Consider the following 12,568-nt stretch of genomic DNA (forward strand, 5'->3'; position numbering starts at 1 on the left):
CATGTCTCACCATCTGGTCAGCCAGGGCATCAATACAGAAATCTACAGGGGTTGTGTCAGGATAAATAGACTTTTATGGTTTGATTTCATACATTATCTGTGATATGAGGCAACCTGTCATTACAAGCAGATATACAAAGTAATATGATGTATCACATGAGGCACGTTTACCTCATTATTAGCCTTTTGATGTAAGTATTTAATAAAGAATATGTGATGAGGCTGTGTTGAGGAGTATTGTAGCTTTCTATCATCAGCACTGCAAATGGAGAGCCTGTCTTTGATGTGTTGAATGCAGAAAGCACTTATGCGATATTTAAAAAACGTATCCACCCAAACAACTGAATAATTAAACAAATCATTGCTATTGTTTGTGTGTGTGTTTGTGTGTGTGTGTTTGTCATCAGCCATGCAGCACTGCCATCCTGTTGCTCCGAGGCCAGCTGGCCAGCCCTGACGAGGGGGGGAACACTTGAGGGGGCTGGCTGGGCTGAGGTGCTGAGGATGCAGCAAGGGAGCTGAGGAGGAGACTCCGGAGCCACAGCCTGATACACACTCACATCCAGAACTGCTGCTACCGCGGGCTGAACCTCCATCAGGGTAAGAGCTGTATACTCGGCCGCTAGGAAAGCAGGATGTGGTATAGATGGGGGGGGGGGGAAGCGTTCTGGTCACAGCCTGACAGTTTGCATGCTCGGACGGTGAATGCAGGGAGGGGGGGATTTTGGCAGAGTCAGCCGCGAAGAGCTCAGCGATAGCTCACAGGTTGTGGTGCAGAAGTTGAGAGGTGCTGCAGTGACTGGCAGGCGAGCAAGCAAGTGAGCGAGTGCTGAGTGCTGCTGGCATGTTGCTTCTCTCCTGCTGGGTGAGGAGATCAAACAGGAGTGTGTGTGCACGTCTGTGTGTGTGTGTGGATGTAAGTTGTGTGTGTGGGAGAGTGTGTGAGAGTGAGAGAGTTGTGTGTGTGTGTGTGTGTGTGTGTGTGTTTGTGTGTGTGAGTGAGTAGGCGTTTGGTGCAGCAGCAGCAGCAGCAGAATTATTGCCTATGATCTGTAGGAATGAAAGCATCACACAGCTATGGTATTGAAAGCTACTGGAGCCACAGTTAGTGAGAGCTGGTGTTTCTCTCTATTTTCTGTGTGTGTGTGTGTGTGTGTGTGTGTGTGTGTGTGTGTGGGAGTAGGATAGAGAGTCTTTGGGCTGGAATTATTATTATTATTATGGGTGATAATTTATAGGTACGATGCTGACATTTGCATCCTGGGATTCAGCACATGCGCACAAACACACGCTGTACACACACAGCGCTCCACATGCACACGATTCCTCTGCTGCAATGTAGATTTTCTATCACATTACACACGGTGATATAAATGTTAATTTGCTGTAAGCAGACATCTTTCTTAAAATAATCATTGTACGCATTCGGCAAAGCTGTTTCACCTTTATTTGCAGAGAATGTCTGGATAAACTGCAGCATCTTTGGTGGCGGACTTTGTGATTTGATGAACAGCTCCAGTAACAGTCATTTCCTCTGTGTGTTTGTGTGTGTGTGTGTGTGTGTGTGTGCATGTGTTATCTCTCAGGGGGACTCTCTAGTTGGCCTGGACCATGAGCAATGAGTCTACCGTCTGGAACATCCTACCAGAAAACTCCACAGTAAGTCTGCCTGCCTGTCACCACTGGGTTATTCTCCAACTTCCTGTGTGTGTGTGTGTGTGTGTGTGTGTGTGTGTGTGTGTGTGCCTCACTCAGCACCAGAACAATACTTTGCCATATTCTGTTTTCTGACCAATTGACTGGCTAATAGAGAACATCCTGACCTGGACCTGGAATAATCAAATCTCTGATCTAATCTCATCTTTAATTTCCCCTCGAAGAGAAATTACAGCGTGACGTCAGAGTCCGGTGCTCATTAACACTTGCTTGGGCGTTCTCCCTCAGAGAGGTCAGCGTTACTCTCCACCTGCCAGATCCTCACTCTGATCTCCAGAGTCTGTTATCTTTACATAACCGTCTCTATTCTCACGACCCATGTTGCCGTTCATCATTTTATTCACACAGTTTCAAGCCCAGTGTTCTGTTGCCTGTACTGGCACAAAGAAATCAATTTGGTGGAGCTAATACTATGAACAAAACCATATATCTGGTGTGGGAGTTGATCACTATCATGCAGCAAATTACATAATGATAACTTTCAGCTTTTCGTAGAAGGTCAACATGGACTTTTGAAATGTTTTAATTTTTAAACAAAGACAGTTTTAAGATGTCTTGTCAATTTAAAAATAATTATTTCATTATAAAGCTGAGTACAGTTGACTGTAGCAGTGGGGAAAAGTACTATAGAGACCCTACAAGAAGACTACTACTACTACTATTACTATTACTATTTTATTCACACTATTTTGTTGTTAAAATTGTTTGCAAAGGAAAATTCAACTGGTTTTCAATGGGGGAAAGAAGGAAGTCAGGAAATTCTGAATTATTTTCTATATTTTAATAAATATACCAGAAATAATGTAATTCCACATATTAATACTTTAAACATAAATACTAATATATGTATAATTTTGTTATTTTATGAATTAATTTGTTCATTTAGTCATTTGTATTAAGGTGTCATTTTAGATTCAAAATGATAACAATGTAGTCATAAATCTTTAAGAATACATACACTATCAGAAGGGCACATTTCTCCATCAAAGCTAAGAAACTCTCTGATAAAATTGATCCAAATCCTGAATTGATCCATTTAACCCAAAATGATATGGGTTGCTGCTCGGGTCATGCTGCACACTTTGACTGAATCGAATGTAAATCGGTGCAGTTGTTTTGGAGTTAACCTGCTGACAGTCAAACTAAAGGCAATGAAAACACAAACTCCTTGTATGTATCTTTGGTGGTAGTTAATCAGTCATAAAGCACATTACATAGGTGTGCATGGTTTTAGCTTTCCACCTTCTTTTATTGGAAGCCTATATGGACTTTTCATTTTGGACTTTTTCTAATGAAGGGGGGGAGATTTGCAGCTGTATTCTGATTTTTTTTACTATGTATGTGCACACTGTAGCAGGATAAACTACTGTAAAGCCTCCCCCGGTGCTGGTTGGGTGGTTAATTTACTCAGCTTCTCTCCTCCCTGAGAGAGCTCTTCCATAGCTTAAGGTGCACTGCAGACAGTGCTCTGGCACTTATTGATTAATTGCACTGTTGCATTTATAGATCCACTTTAGGCCGGCCGAACAACCAGTAGAGCTAGATCAATATTTTAAGCTGCATGTTTTACTGTTTCTTTGGACGTAAAACAGCTGCAAACCTAGACCACTGTATTACTAGGTGAAATTGAATTAATGGCTTTTATATGGTCTGTCCCTGTATGTTAATACAGTTTTTTTAAGAACTTTTTTTTTTTTACTGAAGTCAAATAAGAATCCCCCTATTTCACATCTGATCTGGAAATAAGGAATAAGAGAGGGTGCCACAAGTGAGTGGTTCCACAGCTTTAATGTTTATGTGGGACGATTTTTCTGCTGCTCCCTCAATCTTAAGCCAGGGTACAGAGTGTCAAAACTCAGCACAGGAACACGTCTACCTTCTCTTCCTTTCCTTCTTACCTTTCTTTCCGATTGAGGTCAATTTTATTTTGCCAACTTTTTTTCACAGGAGATCCCATTCAAGGCCAGGGAGCAGCAGGATGGCTACGTGATCATCCTGGTGATCCTCTTCATCTTCCTGGTAGGAACGTCGATCTTCATCTCGGTCCTCCTCATCACCTGCCGCCGATGCTATCATGGACGGCAATGCTGTGACAGGTGCGACGCACAAAACGTTTGGTTGTACATTAAGCAGTTTAACCTGACATTCTGGTGCAGAGAGACTTGTAAAGACTCCAGTATAAACTCGACAGCACTGAAAGGAACCAACAGTTAGGACTGATGTATGAGGTGGACAGTTGAGCCCTGTCATAAATAATAACTTTTGGATGACTGTTTTTTTTTAAAATATGCTAAAATGTTCATTCACCTCTATTGAGGATATTGAATGTGAGGAAGTTATATTGGGTTTCATGAGGTAGTTTAATCTGCAGCTACCAGGTGCACACACACACACACATACACACACACACACACATGGTCAATTTTACAGAGACTAATCTGCAACTGCTATTTAAACAGACCAGTACTGATATTGAATGTGGAAAGCTACACAATAGATAACTCTCACTGCACTTTCCAATGAAGATAACTACTTCCTGTTTACTCCACCCAAGTGACTCCCAAACCCGTCTTTGTTATGATCCCACTGCCACACAATACAGTGATCCATTAAACAAAGACAAGACTGAAAGCTGTATCGCAACAGTTATGTAACCGGCCTGATGTCGGTCTGATAAGCATGTCAGAGCAGCAGCACAGTGCATTCACTCATTAAAATGATGTGCTGTTTGAATGTCAGCACCCCCTGTGGGGCTCTTATTAAAACACCTTGGTGGAAGCGCATTCAATATTCATGCTTATTTATTTGTGATTCATCATGTGTTCATTCAGCAGTAACATGGCACCCTTGAGTTGCTTTGTCCCTCTCCACGGCAGCGGTGCATCGGCACATACACTTAAATGAACGAGAACACACTGGACAGATACAGATAAACAGAGAGGCGTAGAGGCTGGGAAAAGGGCGAGGGAGAACAGGAGGAGAATCAGCAGACTGGTACAAATGATGAGTGTAATGAGATTTCATAGCAGCCATCAGCACTGATTATTCTCACGTCTCAACCCAGTGCACGGCAAAGAGGCACGCACACACACACACACACACACACACACACACAAACACGCTCAAACTCACATATAAGGTATGGGAAAGCGGGAGCCACAGAGGAAATGAAAGACAGAGGAAGCGAAGATCAGGGTGGACGCAGAAATCCTTCAAGTCATTTCACACCGTTGCACACACACACACACACACACACACACACACACACACACACACACACACACACACACACACACACACACACACAAAGCTCTCATATCTCTGCCCAAGGAAATCAGAGGGAGAAAAATAACTGGGAAGAGGTTTTCATTTTAATTTTAATGCCTCATCAAGTAAAAGCTGGACATGGGATATAAGAGGCACTTTTTTACAATATATATCCCCTAAACGATATGACCTTTACTATGAATTTTCTATGTACCCTTTAAAATGAGTGTAGGCATGTGATCCAATATATCACCAGCTTTATCGATTCAAGAGGTCCCTCTGCCCTGAGTTTATAAAATTACTTGCAATGATTTGAGCCATTGCTGATTAAACAGCCTCAGTGAACATTCAGTTCTACCATCTTGTCTTTTTACAGCTTGATTCTTCCACTGATGACCTGTATGTGTATGTGAACTCCGGCCAAACACAGAGATCAAACAGTAGTGCTGCCGATCACTGCGGCCGCCCGTGTTGCTGCCCACATCAGCGGGATCCGATAGATAAAAGACAGACTTCAGGTGTAATCATGTCAACGCATTGATTTGAATGTTTCTTCCTGCCCCAGGGCCAGCGATGATCCTGAAAAAACCAACACCACCTACATGGAGGAGTCTCTGCCCACCCATGGTAAGAGAAAAAATGCACTCAAGAGAAAAAGAGATGTAGGGATAGAGGAAACAGATAAAGAGACGAGGGAGGAGTAATGGAGACAGCAAGGCTGGGAGATGGAGGGATTGAATTGATGGAAGCGGGCATATTTTTATAGCATCAGCAAAAATGTGTAATGTCCATTAAAATATTGTGATCTCAACCCAATCTCTTTAAGTAGCCTTGCCGTTCCTGGAACACATTTGGACATTTTGGGACCAGTGAGTGGATGGGCTGAGTGAGAATAATCTATTAAAAGGCAGCATCAGTTTGGCATCCAACTGCCTTTGTAAGGCTTTTTTGTTTTTAGTTTTACAGTCAGCAGTTTCTCATATTAACATAATCATCCTTCAAAAAGGTGTCTGAACATCGGACGTTTGACCCCAGACTCTACACAGTACAGCAAATGTGGGATTTTTTGGAAATATACTGAAATTTGGCCATATCTAATTTCTTTAATACACATTTGACAGTTCAAATATGAAAGGAAATGAGTAGAAAGAGATGAAGGGTGATATGCAATTAAATGTCCTTGACCTAGGAACATTGTGGTTCATGCATGGTCAATGCCCTGAGCCGCAAGTCCATAAGCCATCCCCACATACTGAAAAACCTCTGCTTGAGCTAGATACTAGTCCTACAGTATATCACATGGAACATCAGCCATAACTTGGAAAGTCACCATTTAACAAGATTGAGAGTGCTGTACTAGGGGCTAGATATTGGAGCAGTCGTATGCTAGCATGCTAATTTCATGGGTTGAAAATAGCACAACACACCAACTATGTCATCTTATGACAGAATCAACCATTTGGCATGCTAATCGATTAGCATATATTTACACTATTTTTGGCCAACACACTACTGGGTATCTTTCAATTTTGGGGAAGTGGTTCAGGACTTGCTCTTTTGATGGCTGACTGTATTCTTTACCTTCAGATGGCTCAGGATTGTCCCTCAGCAAAATATTACTTGCATCAACATTTTGTCACACACTGACCCACCTGCACACATTGCTCTCAATGACATAAGCCAGACTTTGGCCTCAGAGCTGAAATAAATTATAGCTGAGGTTGATGGGAATGTCATTAGTTTAGTAATGGGAACATTTTAAAAAGAGTTATTACATTTTGTTATGAGAGGAACACAAATGCATGTTACCAAGAGTAATCCATCCAATATTTACCAAGATAAGTGAAACATATGACCTACTGGTGATTACATTAGGAAAAGTCTGTAGGATTCATTCATGGGGACCAATGTTGTTGAGACATTTCCTATTAATTCTTATTTCGATATTTCAAGAGCCACAGAGTAAGCTAAGCTAAAATATCTGAATGCATTGAACCACTTAAAATAACCTCTTACCAGTGAACCAGGAATAAACTCAAAGTGCACTTTAATCTTTCTTTGCCATCACCTCTTGCTCTACCTTCATCCATCTCTCTACTTAAATGTCCATGTCTTTTTTTTCCTCTTGTCTGTCTGGATAGAAATCACCATCAGGGTGGATGAGTCGGAGTGCCTGTCGATGGTCAGCTCTCCCGATCAAGAGACAGAGCGCTTCCTCTCTACATGCACCACAGGCCGCCGTGTCTCCTTCAATGAGGCGGCACTTTTCGATCACACCAAGAAGACCCAGGAGAAGGGACGCAGGTCAGAAAGCCGACTCATTTAAAAATGAACTCTCATCTATGACCATACACTGCTTTCTGTGATTAAAGGATTGACATATTTGACGATGTATATCTCACTTACATGTTTCTTCAGGGTTAAGAATTAATTCAGAATGCATAATGTATGAGGTGGACACCAAGAGCTCTCGCAATCTCACATTATTCCAGTGCCCTAATTTTCTGTTAAGGCCCTGATCCTGAAAATTCTTCGAAAAAAAAACGTTACATATTGCTGAAAGCAGGTTCCTGGCTAGCCGTGATGAGTTTTGCATAGGATATTTCCCCTTGGCAGTTTGTCTCTTGTGCATGGATAAGCTATCAACCTGTGGAATGTGTCCTCTTGTGCAGATTTGAATTGGGCTGTTTGTTTTGCACCCCAGGTACACTCTGACCGAGGGCGACTTTCACCACCTGAAGAACGCCCGTCTCACACACCTCCACATCCCACCCCCAGCCCTGAAGATAGTCACCATCCACGAGTGCGACTCGGCCGAGAACCCCATCATCATGAAGATGCGCCCTGTCGCTAAGTCAGCACTTTCCATCTTCCAGGTGACAGTCTGGGCTTGCTTTTAGACCTGATATTGAACTAGTCTTGATGGGGGAGCAATTAGATTATCAATCACTCAGGCCAAAGCGAGAAAATGTATCAGGCGAATGTACCCAAAGAGCAATTTGGGGACTCCGACTACCCAATTGAACATTGAACATTGATTTCCCCTTTAGGTGAGGCTGTCCAATCACTTAGAATGGGCTATTACAGACTTTAGAAGTGTAGCATAATAGTTGTATTATGGCAGACTAGGGCTTTTCAGAAAACGTGCATGCTCCAATACATGATTCAAAAGGGGTAAAACAGTGTTCTTTCCTACAGCCAATGCTGTGCCCCCTGCCACAAACAGCGCTGACCAGCCTGAGTGTCAATCCCAGCTGTGCCCTCCCTGGAGATGCTCTGAACTCTGTGGTGGACACCAGCTTCATCGAGAACACTGTTGCACTGGGCACTAAAGACAATCGGTCCAGCTCTGTAAGTTACCAGCAGTTACTGACAAATACACAATATTTGATAAGAGAAAAATAAATACGTTTTCCAAATGGTGAAGACATTTTGCAGTAACGTTCTTGCTGAAAATTAGGAAAACATGAGTGCAAATTGCGAGTAGTGAGTGTACATACAAATCACCTTTAAGAGCTCCATATTGAACTACATACCACTGCACATCTAGTATCTAGGTCAACGTGAAGTTCCTGGAGTTAATCATTTGTGATAAGATTTCTTAAGTCAGTAAACCAACTAGCCCTCCAGTGAGTCATCCACGCGGACATTAGAGGGTCATGGAGCCTGAGGGAGGACGAACGCAAGCGGTGGCTAAACAAGGAAGCCTGTGTGGAACATCACTGTCGGTGTAGATTATACACACGCGGCTAATCTTGGCCGGTTTTCTTCCTCACCGTGTTTCTGTCTCTGCTCAGATCGAGATGATGGGACCTGGACCGCGGGGCAGAGGCAGCAGTGTCAGCGTTGGAGAAGGGGCCACCGTGGGAAGTGATGCCCATCCTGCTGGTGGCGGTGGTGGTAGTACTGGGCCCGTTCTGCAGTTCTTCACCAAACTGCGGCGTCATGCTAGTTTGGAGGGGGCCAGTCCCTACTTCAAGATCAAGAAATGGAAGCTGGACAGCAGCCAGAGGGCCTCGAGTCTAGACACGAGAGGTAATGGATCCTTGATGGTGTTTATTTCTGTTGGTCTATATTTGGAACCAATCTGGAGCCAATGCAGCGAAAAACTTCTCTAATTATTTGTGGTTCTTTGTCATAATCATACTTAACTTTATTTTTTTTGCTAAATATTTGCATTGTGAGTATTTTTGGCAGTTTTCTCTCCTGGTAAATAGACAATGAGCAGGGGGCTTCAGCAACCACCTGTGAGATGCCTCCTGGCTGCAAAGACTCAGATAGACACACGTACAAGACAGATGGCTCACTGACGCAAAGATTGGTGTTTCCAAATCAGTCTGAGCCCCTAAGTGAATCCTCCCTGTCGATCCCGCTACATCCTATATACACACACATTTCTCCCTGCTCATCCCCAGGCTCAAGTTTTCTATTATTCGAACGGAAGAAGAAAAATAGCACTAGATCCCCCCCGCAGAGACCTCACCAGTTGATGGAAAGCTTTTCCCCGAATTAAGTGTCACTTCACTCCTGCCTGCTGTTACCCAACCTGCAGAAGTCACACTTTTTCTCTCTCCACGTGTTTGTTATGAGCCAGGCTCGCCAAAGAGGAGACAGTTCCAGCGCCAGCGGGCCGCCAGTGAGAGCATGGACCAGGACGACAACAACGCGCACCACATCGACCTCATCCAGTACATTGCCCGCACCCAGGACGTCGCCTACGGCCGCACCCAGCCCACCACACGCCTCCTCTCGCCTCCCTCTACACCACCCCCCTCCCTCGGCAGGTATCTTTAATTCCCTTGCCATTCATCCTGTCCACTGCTTTGCTGCCTTGCACTCATTTCTTTTTCAGCAGCTAGAAAATGTAATGTAAAGGTAGACAAGGGAAATTTGATTCTCAACCACTCTGCCTTAACATGAAAGTGTGCTTTTATAGCCATTGTCAAACTGCATTGCAAAAAAATCTGGGTGATCTGGTCAGAGATAAAAAAGAATCTGTATAACTCACTGGAAAACCTGGTAAGAAAAGTAACTCTCAAAGTTTAATGACATTAAATTACATTTATGTATTCTGTGAATACTATTTAACCACAGTTTGATTTATATGTAATAAGATTCCTCTAAGAAAGAGTTCTTTAAATCCCAATTTCATGATTCGAGCCAGATGTTGGGGATTTCCAGAGAACACTTTTTCTGTGGAGGGTGGAGTTGAAAATTGGATAACAGAGCATAAATCTGGCATATCTAGCATCCATCGCTGACATGGTCTGGATAATATCATGATATTTGCATGAGAGCAATGTCACTGCAATTTGGTTATATTAATTTTGCAATTTCATATCCAGATTTAGCAGAGTATTAGGTAATGCAACATAAATAACCTCCCAGGTACAAGCACTTATATAACTATTTTGTTTCTCTAGATGCTAGATGAAATAGAATCCTGTGCATGTAAAATGTTTAGTGTAAAATAAAAGGAATTTCTGGTGCCACTGATATCTCTCCAGTGATGTTGCAGTGTGCATTCTCTAAATTTGTTTTCCCAAGTTAAAGTGAAGAATTTCAAACACACTTGGTGTCATTATTCAGCTTTGTTCAGTTTAAGGACATGCAACAGCACCCATTGCCAGTCATGAAAATCATTCTGTGCACTGTGAACACAGCCATCTCTCAGATGAAAGTGTAAAGGTAATATGCACTGGCACTGACACTTGTTTGCATGTCTGCACCCCCTCCCCTCATTCTCTCTCATCCCTGTGTGTACACTACAGGGTAGAGGTAGAGGTGATGGTGGAGCCCCGCTGCAGACAAGGAGGACCAGGGGTGATTGGCCTATCCCCTGATCCACAAGACGAAGCTCTGCACCTGGCAAAAAGGGAAGGTGCAGACCCCTTGGAGCCCCAAGTTCCCCATGACCCCCAGTCACTTTACAGAGACATTTGGACCCTTCGTGCAACACTGGAACAGTATGCCGCCTCTGATGTGAGCAGCAACACTGACAGGAACTCTGTCTGCAGCGATGTGGAAAGTGTGTGTTCGCTGGGTGGACGAACAGAGACAGAGAGAGGAGGGCTCCCCAGCTACACATCCCAAGATTTAGGGGATGAGGCAGAAGGTGGGGAGGATGACAAGGGCTTTTTGATGTACGTGGATGAGAGGTTGGGTACAAAGGAGGGTAAAAAAAGGAAAAGCACAGAATCAGAACGAGGGGCCAGTGATGGAGAAACAGGGACTCGTAAACTGCTGCAGATGGATAGTGGCTATGCATCTATAGATGCTCCATCCCGAGGTCCAGAAGACCTGCGGCTTTTTGGGAGCAGCAGTAGCCCGAAGGACAGGACAGCCCATGAGAAAAGGCACCATTTCACCAGTGCAGGGAAAAGTGGAACTATAGGTGACAGCTTCGAGTCTCATCTCTTTGAAGAGGAGCCAGAAGATGAGTCGTTGTTGGGAGCCAGTGGTGGAGTTTCCATAGAAACAGGTCCCAGTTCACTGAGCTGGTTTCCATATGGTCAGATGCTCACACCTCGAGAGGCCGCGCAACTTTCACCGCAACCACCAGCCCTGCACCGACGAGACTACAGCATCGACGAGAAGACAGACGCACTCTTCCATGAGTTTCTCCGCCACGACCCTCAGTTTGATCAGCTGGAATCACCAATGAGGAAACACAGGTCCCGGATCCACCTCCGAAAGCAGTGGCAGCGGCACAAGCAGTGGAGCGACCCGGGTGTCAGACACTTCCAGTCATCCTTTGAGCGACAGCGGACTCCCCTACGGAGGGGAGAAAGTGTAAACTACCCGCTGGACACGAGCTACCACAGCACCCTGCCACGCATCGTCAGTGCTCCTGACGAGGAGACCGGCGATGGGACGGGCAGCACTCCCGACACTCTGAAGGTAGAGCCTACGACTAGTGTCAGAGACACTAAGGACCACGCCTCATCTTCTCCTCCACCTCCTCATTCCTCTGTCTTAGAGACAGATGAAGGACTGAGTGAGCACCTCGACCCTAAAGAGGACAGCAAACAGTCGGGACTCCCACCCGAGCCTCCGGACGAGCGCTCACCCCCTCAGCTGCCTGACTTCTCATGCTACGGCCCGCAAACCATCACAGCAGAGCTCACAGACAAATTGATTGGTAACCTGGATGAGAGGCTGTACACGGGCCTTCAAAGCACCAGGGACACAGCCAATGAGTGTGTGATGGTGACAGCCACACACGCCTCTCCAGATCACAGCCCTGTGTAGCTCAGCTAGAGTCGTCCTCCTCGCTAGTAGTCCTCCTCCTGCTGATACACACGTTGTTTCTGTTTGTCTTTCCTCAGTTTAAATGTCTCTGTACAGTTTGAACGGTGTCACCCGGACCCAAAACAAAACAATGGAAAGTTTACTTCAAATCAAATCTATAATCAATCACTTATCCTCAGATAATGTTAGATACAGTTGATCTACTAGAAATTCCTCCAGCCTGTTCGCATCACAAAACTGTTCCGTGTTGCCGTTTGACAGTTCATTGAAGAACAGTGGTACCTATGTAGAACTAACATATCAGAAATAATGGTTGAAGTAATAATTGTAAATT

At 44.2% G+C, this 12,568-nt stretch overlaps 1 protein-coding gene across 1 annotated transcript; it reads left to right on the forward strand.

Moving 5' to 3' along the window:
* Nucleotides 1–839: 839 nt before the first annotated feature.
* Nucleotides 840–12,234, forward strand: cbarpb (CACN subunit beta associated regulatory protein b). The gene is made up of 10 exons (XM_061078856.1): nt 840–865; nt 1,587–1,659; nt 3,664–3,812; nt 5,549–5,610; nt 7,125–7,287; nt 7,688–7,859; nt 8,182–8,334; nt 8,781–9,018; nt 9,578–9,767; nt 10,755–12,234. The coding sequence occupies exons 2-10, from the start codon at nt 1,612–1,614 to the stop codon at nt 12,232–12,234; spliced, it is 2,655 nt and encodes an 884-aa protein (XP_060934839.1). The 5' UTR covers nt 840–865; nt 1,587–1,611.
* The last annotated feature ends 334 nt before the right edge of the window (nt 12,235–12,568 follow it).

Source organism: Limanda limanda, chromosome 9, assembly GCF_963576545.1.
Source record: "Limanda limanda chromosome 9, fLimLim1.1, whole genome shotgun sequence".
In the NCBI taxonomy this organism is placed as follows: Eukaryota; Metazoa; Chordata; class Actinopteri; order Pleuronectiformes; family Pleuronectidae; genus Limanda; species Limanda limanda.

Bases quoted from the DNA above. Each gene is read 5' to 3' on its own strand.
- cbarpb (XM_061078856.1), top strand. From the start codon at position 1,612: ATGAGCAATGAGTCTACCGTCTGGAACATCCTACCAGAAAACTCCACA. The intron at 3,813-5,548 runs GTGCGACGCACA...TTCCTGCCCCAG, and splicing joins GGACGGCAATGCTGTGACAG to GGCCAGCGATGATCCTGAAA. The intron at 9,019-9,577 runs GTAATGGATCCT...GTTATGAGCCAG, and splicing joins CTCGAGTCTAGACACGAGAG to GCTCGCCAAAGAGGAGACAG.